This window comes from Dermacentor albipictus, chromosome 4 (genome assembly GCF_038994185.2).
Source record: "Dermacentor albipictus isolate Rhodes 1998 colony chromosome 4, USDA_Dalb.pri_finalv2, whole genome shotgun sequence".
NCBI lineage: Eukaryota > Metazoa > Arthropoda > Arachnida > Ixodida > Ixodidae > Dermacentor > Dermacentor albipictus.
In genome coordinates, this window is record NC_091824.1 from 100,480,505 (window position 1) to 100,504,487 (window position 23,983).

General features: G+C 46.3%; 1 protein-coding gene across 2 annotated transcripts in view; it reads right to left on the bottom strand.

The window, feature by feature from the left end:
- Nucleotides 1–23,983, bottom strand: part of LOC135904587 (B-cell receptor CD22-like) — a 281,552-nt gene that overhangs the window by 39,187 nt on the left and 218,382 nt on the right. For both annotated transcript variants that reach the window (XM_065435446.2, XM_065435445.2), the window contains exons 3-4: nt 22,609–22,935; nt 13,899–14,216 (exon numbers count right to left, since the gene is read on the bottom strand). In XM_065435446.2, coding sequence (XP_065291518.1) covers nt 13,899–14,216; nt 22,609–22,935 — 645 coding nt within the window. The remainder of the gene's footprint in view (nt 1–13,898; nt 14,217–22,608; nt 22,936–23,983) is intronic.

Genomic DNA, 23,983 nt, shown 5'->3' on the forward strand with positions numbered 1-23,983 from the left:
TACAGACAGCGCTTGCGCGATCCGGGTGTGGAGTGTTAAAGGGTCTTCAGAGACGCGCACTGCTCATTACTGCAAGAACCAGCCTAGATGCACCGCCACGCTCTGCTCAATCGGCTCTGCGGGAGCCAGGATAGTGTTCTGGTTTTCGCTGCCGACATGAGCTTTGCGCGCTCACATACACGTGTATTGCAACTGAGGAGCCGTGTGCAAACCACATCGCGGCGCAAACACTGGTCTGAGCCGAAGGGATAGTAAGCGAAGTGAAACTAAATCTAATTTTAATCCTTTCATTAGGCGCTGACCAACACAGTACGGTATTGCGCCTCGTGCACCATCGAGATGCGACGCCCGCGACCCCACCATTGGTGCTACTCCTCGCACCAGCGTTCTGACACGCCTGGTGCCTGCATGGGAGTTGTTCCTGTGGCACAGTAGCAGTAGCTTGGCGTGCTGCGTAGTGCAATGTTCCTTCCGGGCATTGTCAGAACAGCATGCGAGGACCTCGAGGGTAACGCTGATCCTTGCTATCGCTTTCAATTCTTTGTATTCGGAGAACACTGCCATGTATTTATTGTACCATAGTTTACGGCCACGCTATAGCACTAAGCCACTTCTTATCGTTTGTCAGTTTTATTATTCTCGTCAGTTGAAACGTCGGCACATGTTTACCTTCAGTCAGTAAAGCAATAAAACGGGAGATAATACTGTAAAGGAGACTCGTGCCATTATTTTATGATTGTATGGAAACGAATACCTGGGCAGGCAGACAAAGCGACATCTTTTGAAATAGAAGGCCTGTTAGTACAACTGCTTCAATAAACAAAACTGTTCTTGTTGCTCCTATTGCATACCGGGAGGAACTGGCAAATTAGCTCGAGAAAGCCGCCTGAATTCTCACATGTATTGCTCTATAATATGCTAATACAATATCTAATATATATGTTGATGCTTTATTCCACCACCATAGCCGGTTTGGTTCATATGGCTGTTATTGACGGAAAATCGAGCCTCTTTGATCCCCCAACTTCTCTCGCGTTGTGCCGCAGTAGTAATATAAACTTGTACCGAGGCTTGTCTTTCTATCAAATAATGCGCTACTAACGTCAATAAAGCGACTTACAATACAACGCACGGCGTGCGATAAAGGAAACGAAAATAGTGCTACTTTTATTTTTCCTTTGTCAACGGCCTCTTTTCGCTCATTTGTAAACCCCACTACTACAGGGCCTAAAGTACGGAAGGTGAAACCGGGAAAAAAAAAAAAAGAAGAAGAAGGGGAAGAAGACGGAATTGCGACTAATGCATTTTGTGCATGAAACGAAATCAAACTTTATAGAAAAATAAAATGAAGAGAGGGGTGCACAGAGTTGCCCATGGGCTTTGCGCCAGACACTCGCGTTGAGTAATGGCGGCCAGAAAACGTGTCCTGCCTGCAAACGGCTGCACTAACGCCAGGCAGACGGCCCTTCCTTGTTCGAGGGCCAAAGCAAGCGTGATTCGAAACGCTTTCCGTCGCATCCATCATTGCAAATATCCTCCCATCACCCCTGCCTCTAAGCATCACATGTGGACGCTGCTTCACACACGTGCTCTACAATAAAATTAGAAGTGCGCAGCCGAAAATCCGGCTGCGCATAAGCGCTTCTCTCTAAAAGGCCCGGTTGTTTCCCCTCGACAAGCGGGCTCACTTTTATAACACTTGACACCGTCCATCTATCGCCCAAACCACAGCGTATGTGAGCGAAATGGGAAATGAGGAAATGATTGCTTTTCTGTTTTTTCTTGCGACGCGAAACCGGCGAATGGGAGCACGAAAATTCTCGAAGACCTCGCGTGACGGGGGAAGAAATTTGTGGGATGAGACAAAACGTTAAACGCTCCAGCGCGAAAGGGGAACTCCACGCGAAATCGGGGCTCAGCCCAATCTCCCGAAATGTTTACTGAGTGAGATAACACGACCGCTTCTGTACGGCCACCCACGAAAACGACAATAAGACGACGCTGGAGAAAAACATAAAAATAAATCACGAATGAGGCAATGCGCTGTATTTGCGCTAATAAAGGCTTTTTAGTTGTGTTACAAACTGTCTTTCAATTGCCTCACAACAATAAAAGTTGAAGAAGTGCGAGTAAGAATTTCAGCTGTGTGCAGTTTTTACACCTGTGATGCCTGCATTATACAAATTATTGCGCAAAAAGGAAAATAAAATCAAATGAAAGTAAAAACCTTTTGTGGCAGTTTAGTGGTAAGTGCGAGAGAAATGCGTTAACATTACGTAAAACCACTTTCATTTCACGGATTCATGATATAAGCCGTGTTCACTACATTACAAAGTGTTGTTCAGGAACTCAATCGACACACATCCTGGAGCAGACCAGCGCTAGTTGCTCTCTCTCTCTCTCTCCATATATATATATATATATATATATATATATATATATATATATATATATATATATATATATATATATATATATATATATATATATATATATATATATATATATATATGTATATATATAAGTTTTCATAGCACCTAAACATTGATGCACTTAATCTCTCAGCTTTGCCACCAGCCATCCGCTTATGGAATCCTCTTCGCGAGGGCACTGTCACACAAAACGGAGAGATAAATTTAGGGAACTCCTGAACATGTAACTTTGTCCTAAAAATATGTCTTACTCCGTATACCTGTGTAACGTCACGCAGATTTTTTTCCCTCTTTCGTGTCTTGAACCACACATTTTTATTACGCGCGCGAGCAATGTGCATGATAAAATTTATGAGATGTTTTGTACCCTACCTCGACAAGCAATTTCTATTTATATTAGTATTGTTGTATTGACTTTTTTTATCTCCTTTTCATGCTCTAAACTACACTTTTTTCAGACGATGTTAAATTATGTGTGCGAGCAATGTGCGGAATAAAATTCAACCGATTCTTTTTTGACTACCGTGCCTCTGCGTTTGGAACCCTGTTTTGCAGCGATTATTTTCGCTCATGTTGGCGGTATTCTCGTGTACAACTTTCATGCAGTGATGCCCCCTTCTCAATGCTCCTCATGGGGCCTGTAATCTATCTTGTAATAAATAAATAAATAAACACACCCACTTTCGTCTAACCTCTTCCTTCCTCTCTCTACGTCTGCCACGTGACCATCACACATATACATCATCACAACATCACACATATACACTTTTTTCCACTATGACACTGTTAATGCTAATGCAATAAAAAAAACGCCTCTTTGCCTTCCCCATCAAACAGACAACCGTGTTAAGTGTGGTTGCCTCCTGCCCGCATGTCGCAATACGCTCTGGATCCATACATTAATTTGCATGTATTGTATTTCGCACTCCATTGTTTATACGGGCGCATGTTTATTTTAATTAAGTACCTTATAGGACATATGGCAGAGCGCCTTAAACGATCCGTTTATTCTAATGTGGCTTTACTTCTTCGAGTGCCCCTTAAACACTCACGCATTGTAAAAAGCAAATGCCGTAATCAAATTGTTTGATCTGTTGACAGTTCCAGATGCCTTCTTTGAATTCATGGTCCATAAAATTGCGTAACTGTTTACTTTGTCAACTGGATTTTGCCGTCTTGAGAAAACTCCGCTTCTAAGAGGCAAGTTTCCAGGCCGCCTCCTGCGTTTGTGGCGCGTAGACACACTCAAGCAACCCCGAGTGTGCCTTCACACCAATTTCTCTATTTGCATACTGGGGCCCAACCTCACCGGTTGGCAGCGCGCCCAGACGGTTCCATAACGAGAGACTAACGTAGGTCAGCCCTTTCCGCGAGATAAAAGCGTCACCGCGAAGCCGCTCGTAATTCAGTTTTTCTCTGACACTCTTCGGCCTCCGTTTCCAGTCCCGAATATGGCCCGGAAAGCCCTTCGAAAGACACACCCGCGACAGCGCTGACCACTGCTGCTCGCTCTTAAGTCAGGCACACGTGGGCACCGCCGTCCGCGCACCTTAATGGCGTCAGCACTTCGGGCGTAGGGAACCCAGGACCTGGACGGACGTGCCAGCCGCGAGGCAGGAGCAGCTGCCCGGCTCCTTCCGACAAGGCCCACACCGACGGGCCCAGCGCGCACCTTGAAGAGCCCGCGGCGGCCGTTCTCGCCTATCTACCTCTCCGGCCCCCTTCTGCGCGGCTCTCGTGCGAGCCTACGCAAAGGGCTCTCCTATCGCCGAGCAATTTCCTCGGCGGAAGCCGGCCGGTATTGCTTCGCTCTTCCAGCACCCTCTTTGCCCGGAAATAGGGCCAACATTAGCGCGGTCTACTCATCCCGGGACACTCTCGAGGCTGCGGCGGCGCTTGGCTTATTTTGCCCGTGTCCTCTGCGGAGATATCCGTTCCGAAAGGAAGAAAGGTGGCCCGGTGTGAGGTGGGGAACAGAAAAGGGAAAAGGAGGGCGCGGGCTCTAAGGATGAGGCTCGTAAATTAAACGCCGGCAGCGCGAGCAGGAGGGCGGTGACTGTGGGCCTCCCTTTGTCGGTGCGAGTGTACACACACTGCCTAACAACCAGGGTTCAACAATGCTCCGGCGAGGAACATCATTATAAAACCGGACAACTTCCGTTGCTGCTTGTCACTCCATCGTGTTTTCTTTCTTGCTTCATTTGTTTCTGGTCTCCCTTTCGCACGATGATGGCTAACGATCATATCTTCCTTTAATAAGGGGGCATACAGGGTTAAAAAGTAGTTATCATATAGATTTTTTTCCTGGCCTACAACCCAAAGCAGATTTTCCTTTTCTTTTCTTTTTTTTCTTTCTTTCTTTATTTTCCCTCTGTGTGTGTGTGTGTTGTTTTTTTGTTTTTTTTTTTGAGGGAGGCGGGTATGTTATGTTCGGGCTGTCTGACTTTAGGGCAACCACGTTTACAAAGCAGATATTTCCATGTCACGTTTCGTTATTTCTGGATGCGCTCAAAGCACTGATCTGATGATAAGAAGAAACAAGTGATCGTACGATTCAATATCGTTAAACAGACACGGGTGGTGTGCGTTAGTACATTAGGCACGGGCGAAACTAACCTGCAATACATCTCAGTATTGTTAGATATGGAGCTGGTTCCTGCGATTACTTCGAGTTCCCCAGACCACATCGGATTGCAGCACAGCTAATTGAGGAATGCAGAAGCAGGAAAGCGCATTCCAGAGAAGCGGCCGAGCAGACAAGTTTAAGGCAACGAGTTTACATGCCAACAAGTTCGTGCGCCGCCGGGATTAGCAGGTGGGCATCCGACAATGAAGCAGGTGCAGCCCTCCCCTTCTCTTTGTTCGAAGTGCATTGCCAGTCTGCGATGCAAGACCGCAGCAAGCCGCCAGGTGTGACACCACGACACGGGCGCCTACCATTGGCTGAAAGTGGCGTCATCGGAGTGGACTCTCCCATTGGTCAAACATGACGTGACTTGCAGTGCTCGAAGGGTTTATAAGAAGCCTTCCAGAGAGACCTGAGCATTCTGGGACATGCCCTGATTCCCTGCTTCACCTCTCTCGAACTTCTTGCCGCGGGCCGCAGCGTCCGAGTTGCTGCCGGCCCGTAATGTCGGTACGTCTGTTAATTGACTCTCACCTCCCTGTATATAATATGTAAAAAAATCACCCCCAAGTTTGTGGGTTTTCATCCTGAAGTCCGTCCTTTCAACCCCTACATCTGGTGGCAGCGGTGGGATCGCCTCCGAACGCATCAGCTGGTGGCAGCGCTACGGATCAACCTTCGTCGAGAGAGATCATAAGGAACCGGGAAGAGCGAAGAAGAGAGAGCCTTCGTCGAAAAAGGTCCGAAGAAACTGGGAGTAGCGAAGAAGGAGCGAGCCTTCGACCCAGGGAGTCCGCAGGAACTGGGGACAGCGGACGAATGAACCGGAGGGCAGGGTGCTGCAACCGTAAGTGAGCGCGTGGTTTTTTTACTTATGATTCGCCAGACTCAAAGGTTGTGTGTTCAATTTTGATAGTTCTGGGAATCGGGAATTTGTTGCATTGTGTGTTTGCACAAATTAATTAAGGAAAACAGTTTTAACCACCTGTCGGGGCAGCTGCCATGGATCTTAGAAGGTTGACGAGGTTGGACTTGTTGTTGGTGTGCGACGATTTGGGAGTTGAGGCGGACGAACGGATGAAAACGCCAGCTATCATAAAGGCGATTAACGATAGTGGCAATGATGACAAAAGCATTGAGCTTGCTTGGGAGGTGATACAGGAGCCACGGGAGCGTGTGCGTCGTGTACGTTTGCGAGAGCGTCGTGAGCTTAGGAGTGAGCGTCAGCGTGAAGAACGCGAGAATGAACGGAAGCATGAGCTTCAAGAACTTACTCTTAGGTGTGAGCGTCACGGACGTGAGAATGAGCGCGAACGTGAGCGAGAGGAAAAGTATGAGAGAGAGAAGGCAGCACTGATCAAAGAGATACAGTATTGTGATCAGTTATTGGCACAGAGAGAACGGCTGTCTGAGAATTCTGTAGGTAGTACAGAGCGAAAGAATGAGGAAGTGTCTAGCGGACTTTCGCCAGAAGCCGACGAGAAGAGTAGTGCCTGTGAGATTAGCTGCAGAATCATAAGTGAAGGGAAAAGGCTAGCTGCTTACGATGCCTTAGTGGCAGCAGAGGCCGTTAAAGGCCGCAAGGAGAGCGACGAGGTGCTGTGCCAACAGATGACTGTAGAGACAGCTAGGCCAGCTGCGAACAAATTGGCACAGTTACCGAGCGTGTGCGTCGCTGGTAATGTTAGCGAGGTTGCTAGCGAAGAAAGGGGTACTGCTGGCCAGACAGAAGCGAGCACCCATGTAGAGCCAGATGTGCGTGCAGAAATGAAGTGCGAGCTGGACGATGCAGTTGAGAATAGTTCTCGGGGTGGCGAGCTCCGTAGCTCACGAGAAAACAACTGCATTGTTCAGGGATCGGTGCGGCTCTCCGCCAGTCTAGATGGCCTAGATAGGGATGATTCAGTTGTTAATCATTCGGACTGTGCGCGTGAGACAGCGATCGATACCGACGGGCTGTGTGCCGATGCACAGCGTGAGCTGGGCAATGTAGCAGAGGGCAGTTCGCAAGAGTGCGAGTTGTCTTACTCGAGTAAAGCCTGCTGCATTGTGCCAGAGTCGGTTGAGCTGTCCGCCAGTCGAGGCAGAGCGAGTGTTGATTTAAGTGAGAATCACTCAGACTGTGCGGGTAAGAGACCGATCCGGGCCGACGAAATGTGTACCGGCCAGCACGAGGCACGAGAAGGCGACATGAAAGCGAGTGCAAAGAGGAAGCGCCTAAAAAGGAAGCGCAGTAAAGACCGGAAGACGGTAATTATTGTAGCGCCGCCAAAAATGGCGAGAAACCCAAAAGGGCAGGGCGCGAGGAGGAAGGTGCGGTCGTCTAGGACGATGGTGACGCATCCAAAATGGTCGAGCCACAGGTCAAAGGGGGACCGCGAAGAATGTTCTGCACGGACGCGGACAAAGGGCACGAGGCAGTTAAGCTCCTCGTCGTTCCGTAGTTCTTTTCATAGCTCAGCGTGCAGTTCGAAGAAACGCAAGGTGGCAGGACGAGACCAGGTGGGGAGTGGCGACGCGGTCAATCGAGTTTGTGTTGAAAGCGGGGCGCGAGGACGCAAATTGGCAGGAGACCGTAACGTCTTGGGGGAGCTGATAGTTAGTCAGCCCTTTTGTTGTCTCTCGGCAGCCAGAGTAGCTTTCAAGCCGCGACCACCGCGAGGACGGCTCAGAGTATGAGTCAGACATAAGCGTTTGGGAAGGGAGGCCCAGAGCCCTTCCGTAGAAATGAAGTGTGTTGTTTTTATTTTTGAGCACCGGCAAGTTTTTCGCGATTGGAGACTAGGATTTCTTTCAATATGTAAAGGTATGAGCTTTGTTTGTGTTTTCGTTTGAGAAGCTCCGAGATTTGAAAGATGCGTTTTAAGTAAACATGTAGTCTCGCGAGATGCTCATTAATAAGTAGATAGGCTTTTTTTTTTGTGTGTGTGAGTAACCTGAGGGTCAAGGTTACTGTTGAGAGGCCTATCGTAACGCGCGTGTGTTTTATTTAACCTTCTTTCTTTTTAAGTGTTGAATTTTGCAAGGTTAAGCGCTAGGTTTTCAGTGAGTGCATGATTTGCACGGCGAAGCGTTCTTAGTTCCATTAGCGCGTGTCCTGTGTGGACGGAAGGAAGCAGACTTTATGACTGGGTTGCTAGTGTGTGTGGAGGGCAGCCGTATTCTGACTTCTTTAGTGAGCGTGCGTGGAAAGAGTTAGTAGAAGACGCATCATTTTAAGAGTTCTGCGGAGTGTGTAAGTCCCGCGAGTTTAATTGTTCGTTTATGTCACGTGTCCTGTAGGACTTTCAGGAAAGAAACGTGAGTAAGCGTGAATGAAAAGTTTGCCTACAACGCAAGTACGCGTTTTGTTTAGTGACCACAAGGCTAGTGCGCTTGTGATTACGTACTTGTGAGGTTGACCAGATTGTTCAGTGGCACCAATACGTGTGATAAGTACGCCACTGCGATAGATTGGAAACATGCTGTTCGTGTAGTTAGGCCACTTATGTTATGTTCGGCTGTTTTCATTTGTTGTTTGCATCATCAACGACCCTTTTGTTTTGCAACAACAATAGTGCTCTGGTCTTGTCGGCATTCGGGGAGAAATGGATAGCGGTTTGGAAGGGTGGTTGGAACTGTTTTGTCGAAATTGGGGAAATAAAAGATCAGGGTTGATTTTGACTCAGTAATAGTCTGGCGAGTCAGGGGTGAAGAGCCTGCGCTTACGCGTGGTGCAGCGCTGTGCTGTTTTGTTTGTTTGACGTTTGTTCTCCAGGGCCCAGGATCCCGAGGGTTGTCAAACGTGGCTCGACCCCAGTACCCTGCAGCTTCTATCAGCGTTCCTCATGACCAGCGAATTGATTTCACCGGCCATTCAGAACAACCGGGGCGAGGACGAGCTGTTAGATATGGAGCTGGTTCCTGCGATTACTTCGAGTTCCCCAGACCACATCGGATTGCAGCACAGCTAATTGAGGAATGCAGAAGCAGGAAAGCGCATTCCAGAGAAGCGGCCGAGCAGACAAGTTTAAGGCAACGAGTTTACATGCCAACAAGTTCGTGCGCCGCCGGGATTAGCAGGTGGGCATCCGACAATGAAGCAGGTGCAGCCCTCCCCTTCTCTTTGTTCGAAGTGCATTGCCAGTCTGCGATGCAAGACCGCAGCAAGCCGCCAGGTGTGACACCACGACACGGGCGCCTACCATTGGCTGAAAGTGGCGTCATCGGAGTGGACTCTCCCATTGGTCAAACATGACGTGACTTGCAGTGCTCGAAGGGTTTATAAGAAGCCTTCCAGAGAGACCTGAGCATTCTGGGACATGCCCTGATTCCCTGCTTCACCTCTCTCGAACTTCTTGCCGCGGGCCGCAGCGTCCGAGTTGCTGCCGGCCCGTAATGTCGGTACGTCTGTTAATTGACTCTCACCTCCCTGTATATAATATGTAAAAAAATCACCCCCAAGTTTGTGGGTTTTCATCCTGAAGTCCGTCCTTTCAACCCCTACAGTATGCTGTTGGCATTTTTAACCATGCTTAGTTAAACACACCCTGAGGTTATTAATGGTGACGTGCAGTCATGTACCAGCAGGCGCAGACTGGTAAACACCCTGCGCGACAAGCAATCCACTTTCAACACCGACGATGATTATGTGATAGCATTATCAGCAGTTATTTTCCCTGCTCGAGGAGACGTGCGAAGTCCGCAATTAACGAAGTGCATAGTAAAGCTTTGTATATTATTGACAGCTTGAAGTAGCCATGTTTATTCTGTAATTATGGATGCTAACAATTTCAACAACAACAAAAAAAAACCATAGCTGTCAGTGACATCCTATGTCCAAACGCGCAAAGTTAGACTAGTTGGTCAATGGCTTTGACCAGCATGAATGCTTTTTCAAACTTCTTTTGTCGCACTGTCTTACGTTTCTTTTATGATGTTCATATTACGACCTTCACTTTCGTGTTGATTAGGTGTCAACCGAACATCGTCGCGTTAACTACTACGTCCGGGACGCAGAATCTGCGCTCGAATATTGCTTTCATTGTTCCTCTGAAGATAGCTCGAGGGCTTCAAAGGTAGTTGGTGCGCTCTTTTTTATACCAGTCAGTGAAGCCAACGAGAAGGAAAGCAAACTGAATTAAGGAACGTTTCTTCTTCTGCGGGCCTCTACGAACGATCATACAGACAGCACGCAAGCAGAGGAGAATAAAAACGATGGGTTAATATCTTACGAGCTGTCTCACTTCTTGGAAGAAAGGACGTGCGGCTAACTTCTTTGTATAGTCTAGGCCTTAAAAAGAAATAAAGTAGTCAAGAAGGTAGACTGATAGGCCTCTTTACGGTGCCTTGGTATTGCCCAAGGTGGGACGCACGTCTCAAAGACCAAGTTGGGAAGGTGAGCTGAATCAAACAGAGGTCACAAAAGCAAAACAAGAGTAGGGAAAAAGAAAACAAATAAGGGAGGGTCTTCGCTGAGGTCTGGAAATCGCTGGTTACTTGATTCTCTGAAAAGGGAAGTTTTCTTTTCCCCTGGGTATCCGTGATGTCCCTGTAGTCCCTATAGCGAGCTTGTTTCGTCAACCGACGGACACGTTGGCACCGCAAGTTCATTTAGTGGCGCATAAAGAGGGGGCTCCGCGGAATCGTCTCAAATAATTCTCGACCTTTCCCATTTTGTGTGGCTATATCTAGGCGCCCACTTTTGTGCCCGCCCAAACTTTGCCGACATGGCGTGTAGTGAGGTGCCAGGCAAGAGCAATGCAGCTCCCACACGCGACTGAATCATTTAGAGACGCGCACCTTCCGAGCATAAACGGCGCGGGCATTATTAATCATTAACGGTCCGCGGTTCAGCTCGGGGCTTTAATCGCGCTGATGGAGGCGCAGATCTCAGTAACGCAAGGAGTCGGAAAAGGCCTCGCAAGAAAAGAAGAGGGAAAAAAAATCTGTTGCTCGGTTGCCTCCTTTTCCCCGTAGGGCCAAGTTCTCTTTATCCCGCCTTTCTTCTGAGCTACATCTCTAACTCATGATGCAGTGGTTCCGTTTGCTTGCGTGTAAAGCATGTTTTGCCGTTTACAGCTTTGCCTTCGAGCGGTGCAGCTAGACGAGTGGGGGCGCGATGGCAGAAAAAATAAATAAATGCTTGATTAAAAGAAAAAAAAAGCTCGATAAGACCTCCATCGCTACGTGAGAAAGGGTGGGGGGGGGGGTGCAGTTCGTATACGTTGCTTGCATTTATTCTTTGCCCTTGAAAAATAGTGAAGCTATACAGTCGCGGAGACCTTATTGAGTTACGCTGGGCAGCCGGAAGAGCGCGCGTAACGCCACGGCCAACTGCGCCTGAATTAGGAGCACGTTCCCCTATGTTTCTGTCATTTATGTCCGTGCAGATTGCCTCCTGACGTGTACACTCACAGTCCACTTGCTTTTTCTTACAGATTTACAAATATTTTTTTTTCAACAGTTTTTTTTAGCTCTATACATGCTGCAAGTAAAACTTGTCTTGAACTGACGTTCTATTTGCAGTTGTTTTCATAAACTAGCGAGACTTCTTTTGTAAACATGTTCTGCCTGCTTTTCAAGTGTGGTTTAACCACCTTGTTAAATCCGTTAAGGCTGCAGAGGTTGGCAATGCTTAGATTTGTGTTTGAAACGCTGCATTAATTTTCCGGCTAAAGCATCTTCAGCAATATCTCCGGAATTGTACTACTTGAGGGTCAGCTGGAACATCTCGGGGCTTCGACACTGCAGCGTAACTTCACCATAACTCAGAGTAGGCAAAATAAGATTGCGATAACCGTACCGACGTTGTGCTCGTCTAATACTCTAAGTGTTGGACATCATTGTCAGTTTTTATAGTCGTCCAAAACGCGGAAATTTATGCATGCTCTTTGAAAGACGATCTTTGTGAATGAGCTCATTATCTGACTTTGCGCACGTTTATAGTAATTTGCATTACTTTTATGTGGCTTTATTCTTCGCAGTGTTTCGCTTTTTATGCCATCACTGTATTGTTACTGTTTTGGTAACACACTATGTGAATGGACGTTTGCATGTCGCTCAATCAAGTGATGCTTCATTCCTCCACCATTTCCCCTAACTGGTTTTCCTTTTTCTTTATTTTCCTTTTTTTCTACATTCCTTAATCGCTGAAGTTCATCTTTGATGATTTTTATAGCCGGCCTGTTGTTGGCCTGTTTCCCCACGGTTTTTATAGTTTATTAAACAAAAACAATACTACCAACTACTGAGAGAACAGCAGGACTTTTTTATGTAACAACTCATTCAATTGATATCTGCCATATGGAATTATTTTCACGTTTCCCTCCGTCATATATGAGTGATTCATGCGTATAATCCTAAGTACCAAAAATTCAAGTTGAGATAGTTGCTCAATCTGAAATGAACATGTCATTAGGTGTGTGACCGCTTAACATCATTTGTTCTATTCCTCGGGCCCTTTTCGTTACTTTATCTTCAAGGCCACGGGGCATGTAGAGATTAACTACATATCATGAAATCTGGCTTGGCGTTGATTTTTCTAGTCATGGCAGTGAATCAAAGAAATGTCTACTGTAGTGCTTCCAGACACCTTTCTTAATAAGAAATATACAGTACACACAAAATTAAAATTATATGACTTGACACAAAATATGACAAGACATAACTAAACACCACAAAAAGAGTGACAATACATTACAATATACTAACAGATTCAAGTTACGGCAGAACTTCCTTTTTTTGTGTGCAAGAAGATAACGAAATAATTCGGAAATATTACTGGTTTGTACTTCATGAAAGCAGAACAGTCGTAAGACTATAAAATAGGTAAATATTAGAGCTGTCCAACCAAGTTCTCACAAGATTGGACTATCTTGCATTACTTTATAAGTTTCCTTGAAAGGCTAACCACAACGAAATTTCACATTGGCTAAATTGGTTGTCGATGAGCAGTCTTTCCTATTGAATCAAACTTAGCAATAATACAGAGCTGGCAAATGTCTAGTTTTCGAATTAACAGCCTATAAACAGTGCCTAAGCACACGACGCGTACACGGGGTGTTCAGCGGATATGACACATGGCCCAGCACGCTGCCTCCGAGATTTCTCAGCGCAGAACGAGCAGCCGCGTGCGCCACCGAATCTCGGAGGCTACGACATGGATCCGCGCATTCTTGGTCATGCGTGGTTTAAGGCGGTAATGGCGGCGATAATGGCGACACCTTTTTTTATTCAGTTACGATTTCAAAAACGTGTATTGCTTTACGAGCTTTTCGTGACGCATCCACTTGCATTTCAAATTCAAAATTTTGCACCGACGCCACTGCACAGAGTGATCCTTTCTTTAAGCTTTACGGAATTTTGAGAAATAGCCAGTGAAGGATAGCACAATGCTTGTCCTTGAGTTGGATTATTCTAAGAAGCGGACATCATCCGCTCCAGAAATCAAAACACATTGCTCAGCTAAGTTAAGAAAAATACTAATTAACTTCTTACTTAATTGCATTACGGCGCGTATTGCAATTTTCGAATTGTAGCCAACGAGTTTGCAAGACATAAGGTAACTAATTAAGAAGTGAATCCGTGGAATTGTGTTAAATAGTTGAATATAGTTATGAATTCTTCGCGCAACTAATGTCCGCCTCTCTGAATAATCCAGTTCAAGGAGTAGTATTATGTTACCTGCAACAGGCGATTTTCAAAGATCCCCTAAAACTTCAAACCGATCACCCCGTATATCTACCCTCTCTGAAACTAGCCTTTTAACGCGGTCCAAAATTTCGTTGCACTTGGGCATTAAATAAAAATTCAAATCTGGCGGCGTGGAAGCTGACGCGGATGAGGTGGAGTGCACTCACAGAGGACGAGCAGGTCGACGGTTCTTTCGAGGGGCGGTTCCCCGGAGGCGTCCAGCACGGGATTGCTGCCCTTGCAAGTGAAGCTTCCCTCGTGGTCGTTGCGCGTGAGCACCACTTCGAGCGTGCTCACGGTTCGGAACGTGCCGTCGCCCAGAGGCTCCACAGCGGGCTGCGGTTGGTGCGACATGCGCGTCGTCCGGTTGTACCACACCGCTTCGGCCACAGGCCGCGCCCCGGATATGACGCAGCGGACCTGCAGAGCAGTGCCCGCTTTGGCCGGCATGCTCGGGCTCTCCATCTCGATCTCCATGGGCTTCACTGCGCACGCCACAAACAGAGGGGTACATTGTACGAGGTTAACATAGCACTTCATGTTATGTACACTTAATTGCTTAATTTCTTCTTAATTTCTCATTTTTTCTTCGCACAGCAATGGACTGGAATGGCCTTCCCCGTGACATTGCAGCCATCACGTGTTCATCAACTTAACTGCATTTGTTTATCATGAAAATCACTCTCTGCAACCTTTATTTGTAAGCCCACCCCTTATGTAATACCCCCTAACCGAGTCTTTAAGGTAATAAAGTGAAGTGAAGTGAAATTAAATGCTAGGATAAGAAGTGCATGCGCACATTTTTTGCTTGCTGAATGCTGCAGTTTTTGACGACCAGAGACCTGCGCAGGCGGCTGTAGCCTAAATTGGTGTTCATTGTGCTGAACGCAGTCCAGAGCTGTCATATTTTGTCGAGAACGTGAGCGACTGTGATCGTGTGTCTGTGCGCTCAGTCTCTCACTCTACTTTCGTGTTATACTTTCAAATCCTGCTCCCCCATTAAGCAATATAGAGTAGCACACTGGATATCTTATTTTGGTCGACGTCCCGGCCTTTTCCTTACTTTTATTCCTCTTGCTCACTCTCTTGTCTGGCGAAAATTGCGTTGTGCGTATTTCCTTTACAGTCATTAATTAAGATGCACCGTCAACAATGTTCCAGTCACATATCTTTGCTCCTAGATGCTGTAGATTGTCTTGAAAAATTGCAAGAATGGTACAAGTATACTTTATGTATTTTCTGAGAGTCATCATAGTTACAGAGTTACTAAATTTCCGCTTGGCGTAGTCAGTGATATGACATGTTTTCGTAATAAATATTTGAACAATCGGCCCAAGTCACATGTGTAGTTATTAGCGATAGGCACAAGCACGGACGAAAAACAAACCTAATTGTTCATCATTGCCGACGGAATGCAGAACATCGAACACCCAATCAAACATGGTTGTGCCTCTAGTGAAGTGGCCATGCGTCGCCGTAATCTGCAGTCCGAAGGGAACTGAGGTAACATTGTGTAAGCGGAGAGATCAATAGACCGGCTGCTAATTTTTTGTGGTGTTTGCCTAGCCACTACTGAATAGAACTGTCAAAAAGATTTCACGTCAACAAATGTGGACACCATCCCTGAAGGGGATATTGATGGTATTGAGCGGGTCTTAAAGCTTAAACTGCCTCTAATTTCTAATGCATGCACAGGCGGTTTATACACTTTAGCTTATAAACCTTCTTCTGTCTTGGTGAACGCAAATATCGCGAAAAATTAGAGTGACAAAACATATAATTAACAAAAGCTTCTTAACTGACAAATTTGCTATTACGATTATGGTATACGTTTATATAAGAAACGTCAAAGCAATCGTATTTGAAAACAACTTCACTTTGTTTAGTTTCCCTGGTGTGCTTCTGTTCTGAGATATTCATCTTGAAATGTGACGCTCATTGAGTGAATTTTGTGTTCAGGGGCTTGGATCGCAGCACAGTGTCAAGTCGTGAAGAAACGTCAACGTGAGGGAAAGAGATAAAGTTAGTAAATGCTTGTATTCGCCATCCAATAGCAACAGCACAGCTGACATCAACTTCACCGAACCTGCTGACAGTAAACTTGCAACAATATGGGGGCTTGTCATTGTGTCGAGATCCATGCCCCTGAATGTGAGATCAGTTGAAAGATTGTCGAATTTCATTATGAATACGTCAGAGCAGAAGCGCTTTGGCAGAACCAAACAAAGTGAAGTTGTCTACAACTGCGATTGTCTTAAGAAAGAGAAGGAAAGCAAGGACAAGAAAGGCAGGGATGTCAACCAGAAGAGCACCCGGTTTGCTACCCTAAACTGGGAGTAGGGAAAGGGGAATAGAAAGAGGAAAAAAGGGAGAGAGTAAGCACTGAGTGCGTGTGGGAGGGACACTATACACAGGAACACTATAAACGGTCTCTTAAGCAGGTGCACTTCAAGTATCGCACTAGTGCAAGAATCGCTTTTCGTGCCAATGACGAGTGTGGCCACGGTCCGAGTATCTTTGACTCGGTGAACGGTCTTGAGTCCAGTCGGTGTAAGGTTGCCCGCTGAGAGAGGCGCTGTACATTGTAGTGAGGGAAGGTACACAACAGGTGCTCGATAGTTTTCTCGCATCCACAGGGGTCGCACATCGGGCTCTCGGCAATTCCCAAACGATAGGAGCATGCGTTCGTGAAAGCCACTCAATGCAAACCTATATCCCGATTACGACTGTGATTTCCAATTACATCTGTCCTTAGGGGTATTATAAACAATAAATAAATAGACTATCCTGGTTCGTATAGAACTAAGGATTGGGGTAATCTCCTGTCTATAAACCAAAAGAGTACCGTCGTCGTCTTTTTTTTTCTTTTTACAGTTTCAACCCGTATCAATGATGACGGAGAACAAGCCTGCAAACTGCCTTGTTTCACAAATGTTGAATGACGTGAGAGCGCTGAGCTTGAACGGGTACATTCTTTATAGGCGGTTCATTTTGCTATATTGCTTTCATGTAAATTATGATTACCCCTAGGTTATAGACACATAAGATGCAGTGCTATAAAAACGAAAAACAAAAGGGGCCACCCAACTTGACCTTATCATGATGGGGAGGAACTGATAAAAAAGAATAGCTTACAAGCCCCCATTCCTCACAATAAATTAGGTTTCGGCACGGGGGGAGCGTTATCTCATCCCGGCTACTTGCGGCTGAATATCGCATTATGCAACACGGAGTATGAAAATAGGACGCGTAAGATGCCAAAACCGCTCCTGAAACAGCAAAAGATCAGCACGCTTATGTCACGCGCACTTATTCAAATGGCCGTCAAAATTTTGAAGCTGCCGCGTCCGCTTAGCTAAACACGATGGCATTTTAGCCCAGAAGGCCCAAATTTTTATGAAATTTATCGTGCCCGATATAGGTATATCACGTTTAAACTTTCGAGAGAAGTACGTCAAATTCGCGCAGAGAAAAAAAAAACTTTACTTTACGAAAAGTCAAACAAAGTAGCCTGCCGCTACCGCAGGTTCTACGAATAGCGTCACGCAAAGGACGGTGCTGCTGCATTGAAAATCAGCGCTTTCAGGGCAAGCTATGTGCCTTTCAAAGCTAACACCAAAGAGCCCTTGTGGAAGCTATGTGTAGTAGAGTCGTGATAACTCAAGAAGTCATAAATGAGCTTACTTTCTATAGCATCATCGTTTTGAATAGTATACGAACACCCACTGGATTTTAAACATAAGTGTCGTCTTATAAACCTTTCATGAGAAACAAAGCCGATGAAGGGCTCTAGTAGTTATGGACGCTTCTGAAGAATTACTGTTCTTGAATATAAAGTAGCGCTGCTTTGTTATATGCACATGGAGTAAAGGCCAAAACCAACTCTTTCTACAGCATTCCTGATCTTCCGTCGTCCACATTTCCTTTTAAGGCAATCTCTGTCTCTTATAAAGCAGCACAAGAGATGACAACAGAGAACCAGGGCCCATACTCACAAGAAAAGCTTTAACGCTATTATTATTCATAGGAAAACATTCCAACCAATCCAGATGCTTGATAAATTATTAGCGGAGACAGCTGACCAATAGCAAACAGCACTTACAAGTGAAAATCTTTGTGAGTTTGGCCCAAAAGAAAACGACACAAGCGCTGGGTGCGCACCAACTAGGCGCGATTTCAGTCTCAATAAAGGTGCTCTGAATACTACTCTTAAAAAGAAAGATCTGAAGATGTCTTTTGACTCTGTGACATCTCCTTCGATGCCAAAGTATCGGCGTTGCAATGTGGCTGGCTTGTTTTGCTTACCATATCAAGGGCATATTTCTCGAATTGCAAAAAGAACGTCGTTGCAACAAGTCGCTTCGGGTTAGGTTAGGTGTGGCGCGTACCATTGGCGCCATACACTTGTTGTCAAGGTGCTTCGGCAATTTTGGGAACCCAATTCTCTATGCGTACGTTGTGCAATATTTAACTGCTCACGACGTTGAAAGCGTCTGGTTAAACAGAAAGAGGGCCAGAATAAGTGGAGATCTGCTGGAGGATGTCCCCAGAGAGCATCATACGAAGCTGGGAGGCTTCTTGAAATAGCCGGTTTCATCTCACCACGTGCCTGTATCATTCCTTTGAAAGGACTGTCTGGAATTCAATCATTCACTTAGACGTTTCGAGCACGGTGCCATAAGCAGATGCTCACTCTGTCGACAGCTTGTGCGACTAACTTGCCCGAGGCATCTCCGCATGAATTCTTTTTAAAAGTAGAATTCTGAGCACCTTTATTCAGACTGAAATCGCGCCTAGTTGGTGCGCAACCAGCGCTTGTCTCGTCGTCTTTTGGGCCGAACTCACAAAGCTTTTCGCTTATAAGTGCCGTTTGCTATTGGTCAGCCGTCTCTGGGATCCGGGACCACCGCCTTTCAGGAGCAGCCGCTCCACCATCTGAGCTAACCAGGCGGCTAGCAGATGGAAGGGCGAAGTTGAATTTGTCGACAACTCAAAGCAAAGGCAAGAATTTGACGTAACAGCTCTGCGGAAGCCCGCAACCTTGGAGGTTTCCGCAGAACTATTGCGTCATATATGGAATGGTTGTTAAAGTTCTCGCTTCCGCTGTCGTCGCGAAACCTTGGATCCTGTGCAAAATCTGTACTCTTAACCAAACCACGGACTACGAACATCTTCGCGCAACTAAGTCTCCACCCCAGCAGCAAAACAGCTAAGTGCGGCATACGTCTACATAGTAAGACCCGCACAGTGCCATGAACTAACGAAGTCAGAATCAGGAATGAAACATGTGCTTCTAGGGTTTTGAAATGGATACTGACATGATTTCTTCAACTATTCATTTCTTAAGTTAAAGTCCTAGAACTCTATACATGCTAGAAATTATAATGACATGCCTCTGAGCGTTGTAAATACCTTAAAATAATAGCTTTTCTGCTACCAGTGCCGTTTTAGTTTCCAGGAAAATACTGTGTCGCGACATTACGACGTACGTCGGAGCAAGACGGCGCGACGTTTCGGCACTCGCTCCGGCTCACTCGGTCACCCCGTATGCTGCTATACGTTTAGAGGGCCAGTGACCAGAATAGCGGCAGACGGACCGAGCGGAGCCGGAACAAATGTCAAAACGTCGCAATGTCCCGCTATAACGTGACCGCATACTTTGTTGGGACGTCACGTCACAATGTCCTCCGGTGTAACGAAAACGAAACTGGCTGTAGAAAAGCTAATATATCAAATCGGCGCTCCGAGGCTATATTTACGGCGCGCCGAGGCTTGTCACTATTGTTTCTAAGGTTTGCAGCTCTACGACTTCCATTTACAACTAAAAAAAAAAAACGATTAGTCGAGAACATCATGTAATTGTCCCTTTCAGGTCAAAAAGAATGAACAGATTTTGTAAATTGCTTTTTGATACCTGAGCTTTGTTGCCTGTTAAGAGTGAATGCTCCTGGCATGTTTGTCACGTGATCGCTTACCTATTTTTCCCCTGGAGTAAGATGCCGAAACTACTACAGAACTAACCTCTCCAGCTTCCATAAACTCTATCACAACTGATGCTCTCTCATGTTAGTGCAATGAAATAATGTATTTACACCGCTCCTTTTTCTTTTGATGATGTTGTGTGAGAAATATAATTGCAGTAACTTCATTATTGCATCTTTCTAACGCTGCTGCTGCGTTTTATTGTGTCTTTTACATTGATGCTGTGTTCTTGCAGTCAAGTTGGGCCCCCTACGTCCGAAAATTCCACATATCACGACATTTAATACTTCAAGAAGTCTTAAATTGTGCTTTCTTATGATGTGAATAATGATGGCACTACGCTTTTTTTATTTGTAGATACAGACAAAATGACATTTATATTTGTACGGCTTTCCATTCCCTCTCGATATCTGCGCATTACAGTAACGAAACCAGGCAATGCTCAGTATACCAACTCGTGATCATGTTTAATGAGTGCTGCTCTCTGCAGATCACCCCGTGTTTTGTTTGCTTTTCTTGCGTTCTCTCCGGTCAATTATAATATCGACGTGATATGTGCCACGCCCCGTGCCGACTTCCTCAGTCACCGCAACTGATGTCACTATTGGTGACATGATATCCAAAGGAAAGCGGCCTCTAATTACCCGCAAGACACTTCTTGAGGCCGTGCGATAATGAAGTGTCCGAAGCATCCTTCTCTCGAGTAATGTCGACGGTAATGCGATTACCATTGAAGCAATATAGTGACACATTGTATTGACAATGTGGAAACACGTATTCTAGTCATAAGGTAACTATTTTCTATTAGTTTCCTCTACGACGCGACGCTATACGTTTTGTTTAGTTTCCCTTAACCACTGCGAATTATAAATAACGTCTGTCGCTTGTGGCCGCGAGTAGTAGAGGGCTTCATTGCAAACATCGCGACACCTACAATGGATTTCCTGAGACATAGTTATTGGCGCTAATAAGGCTAACGGAAAAACGTTGGGACAGTACAGGGTGCTAGTAACTATTTTTCATTAGTCTTGTTAGCGCTAGTAACTATGGCTCAACAAATGCATGAGCACCAACTAGCTCAACTTTCTGCGTTAATTAGAATGGATGTCGCCGCCACGCCCACCCATGGGCATAGGGGTCGCCATCTAAAGGAAGTGCGAGCTCTCGTTCAAATGCCTAGGCTTCGTGTAGCGCTATTCTGGAACTGTCAGTGATTACGTTTCCTTTGCAAGCATTCTTTGGTCACAGAATGAGTGCAAACATCTTCTCCCAACATAACTTTGTATGTGTTTGACACGCATACGCTTATTTGTGCGTCTTGGATGACGAAGCCTTCTTTCGATATTTGCGACGCTACGCATCAATTATGCAATCCGGGTGTTTTCATCCTTCTTCGTACGTGCGTCTGTTAACCTCGTACCGCATCGTGGCCTCGTGTACCTGTTAAATACTCGGTATACCCGTACGTGTTGGGACTTGTTATTGCTGGACAGTGAGTCTAGCGCTACGTCAGGGCCTCTTTTATACTTTCCTTCGCTAACCTTGCTCTAAATTATTCGATCTTGTAGCGTTTACTTTTAACTAACAACGTTTCTGATTATTTTGATTATGTCAGAAATAGCCCACCATCGCAGTCATAAGGAGACTAATTACCTAGAAGTCATTGTCATTTCAATATTTCTTTTTAATTATGCAATTCCAACGCACATGTCGGAAGCTATGCGAAGCGAAGCTTTCGTGAAGCACTTAATCAAATGCTATAAGTGCACCCATTGCAATCCTGTGTTTTTTGTTCAAGATAGAATGGCCCGCGCGCACGCGCTCTGGAGTACCCGTGCTACGCAGTGCGACGCACGTGGCGATCATTTCAAAAAGCTAGTTGGCGCATGCGCTACGGAAGTATGCATGGGGTCGTAGCCTAATGATTACAGAATCGAGGTGCTTTGCTGATGGGCTAAAGTTACATTCACCATGGGGCGTGTATTTGACTTTTCGTTTAATTTACAAGCTATTCAGCAAGACAGCAAAAGCACCACGCAGTCGCGGCTTGAAGGAGGCTTCGCATTAACCCTTTGACGGTTTAGCCGTACATGTACGGCAGCGGTTTTCTGTCCCGCAAGGTCTTCGCCGTACGGGTACGGTTTCGACCCTCCGTTTGAAATTTCGCGCCATAATGACGATGCACGCTTACTGGGAGGTGCTGCCACCTCTTAGGTCTTACAAGAAGCGTTTGAAATGTGTGCTACCTTCTTGGGGAGATAAACAGAACTGACTTCAAGCTTCAGCGCGTCGCGCAGACTGCGGCCACACCCCTTTTGCGGTTTCGGTTTCGCCGCGTGATCGCAACGGAGGCGCGCGAAACGTCATTTTTCTCTTTGTCGGCACTCTTGCAAATGCTGTGGAAGTTGATTTCTATCTTGATTGGCGCTGCTCTTAGCTTGTTTGTACCGCCGCTCGCGAGGTATTCTCGCTCTCAGCGGCAACGCGCTTTCGGTTCCGCCGCAACGGAGGCGCGCGAAACGTGATTTTTATCTTTTTAGGCACGCTATCGCAGGGGCGGCGGAAGTTGATTTCTATCTTGATTGGCATGGCTCTTAGCTCGTTTATCACCGCCGCTATGAGGTATTCTCGCTCTCTGCGGCTGCGCGGAGACTCGTGTTTCAAGGAGTACCACACTCTAAAATACTATTGAACATATTGCAGTTCTGAGTGATGCCGACACCAAAATACTGTTCCCTAATTTTTTTTACTATTTATTCCCGACTTTATACATCTTGTACATTCAATATCCGCAATAAAATAATTTGACCACACGGGAAAGTTTTCTTCAAAATAATTCGACCCTCAAAGGGTTAAACGCGCTTGAAATGCTCGCGAAATGAAGCCAGCGCATACCGTGCAGGTCGAGCTCGACCCAGCTGCGGATGGGCTGCTCGAGGGCCTCGTTGGTGGCGGTGCACTCGAAGCGCGAGCCGAGGTCCTGGCGGCTGAGTGGCGTGGCGAACGTGGCCGCCACGTCTCCCGCGCCGCGCTCCCCGCGGCTCTCGTCCAAGGTGGCGGAGAGCTGCATGTCGCCCTTGTACCACGCCACCTTTGGGATGGGCTTGCCACCGAACGTCTTGCACGTGAGGCTCAGCACGTCGCCCTCCTGTAGTGGCCCCACCGTGGCGCCGCTCTCGAGTGCCTGCCCCTGCATCTCGATCACCGGCACGCTGGGCTTGGCTGCGAAGGCAAACGGCGGGCACTCGTTGGCAAGCATTCGTATCGAATTGAAGCAAGAATGAGGATTCGCGAGACGACGCAGTCTCGAAGCGACAAGCAGTGGTCGAACAAGAGATGTATTAGGCTGGGGCCGATGTTTCGACAAGGGTAAGTGTCTTCGTCGGGGTTTCGACAAAGACAAGTTCCTTCGTCGATTCGTTTTAAAGGAGGTTCCAAGAGAATTTATTTGCTTGTAAGCCCTTCGGTTACATCAAGAAGAACCAAATTCTTCACTGCTTGAAGGAATATACGCTCCACGTTAGTGATTTCTATGAAGCAGCTTAGTTTTTCGGTAGATTCATGCGCCCTCAAGAAACGACCACATTACTGCTGTCCATGGTACCTTTTGCGGCTCAAAGCGCTATTGGCTACACGAGACTGTAGGCTCGCGAGCCTAAGCTTAACTGGCTCTCCGTAAGTATACGTAGATGCAGCTTGTTCTTACCTCCGGTTTTTTTTTTTTTTTTGCACGTGTGTTTATTGACAGAAATAAGGCACTCAAAGCCTTTACGACGAGTACACAGCGTCATTGAACAACAGTAATGTTTCCTTAAAAGGAAGGGAGCTTAGGAGCGTACTGATGTTTCATCTGGTCCTTGCTTTGAATTTAAATTACACATAAGCTACACTGCGTTACACAAGTTACACCAGTTACATAAATTATACAACGTTATCGTGTACCGCTATACCGTGACTCAGGCGCTTCATGCGGCCAAGTCAACCAATGACTAATGTGTGTGCGCAGGTGCCACCTGGAAAACATGGTAACGGCACAAGCTACCGTTATAGTAGTACGTGACCAGAAGAGCACACCACTACCCCCCCCCTCCCTAAAAAAAAAAGAAACGGTGCTCATCTTCGTACGATAAGCTATAAATATTGCTGCCGTAACTTCCTCCTAGCACGTTGGTTTATAAGTGGCCTTAGGACCATGTTCCGTTTTACCTTTGCCAAGTTTCTGGCCCGGCAAAAGTAGTGCGTAATATCTTGGCCTTTTAACAACGCAAAA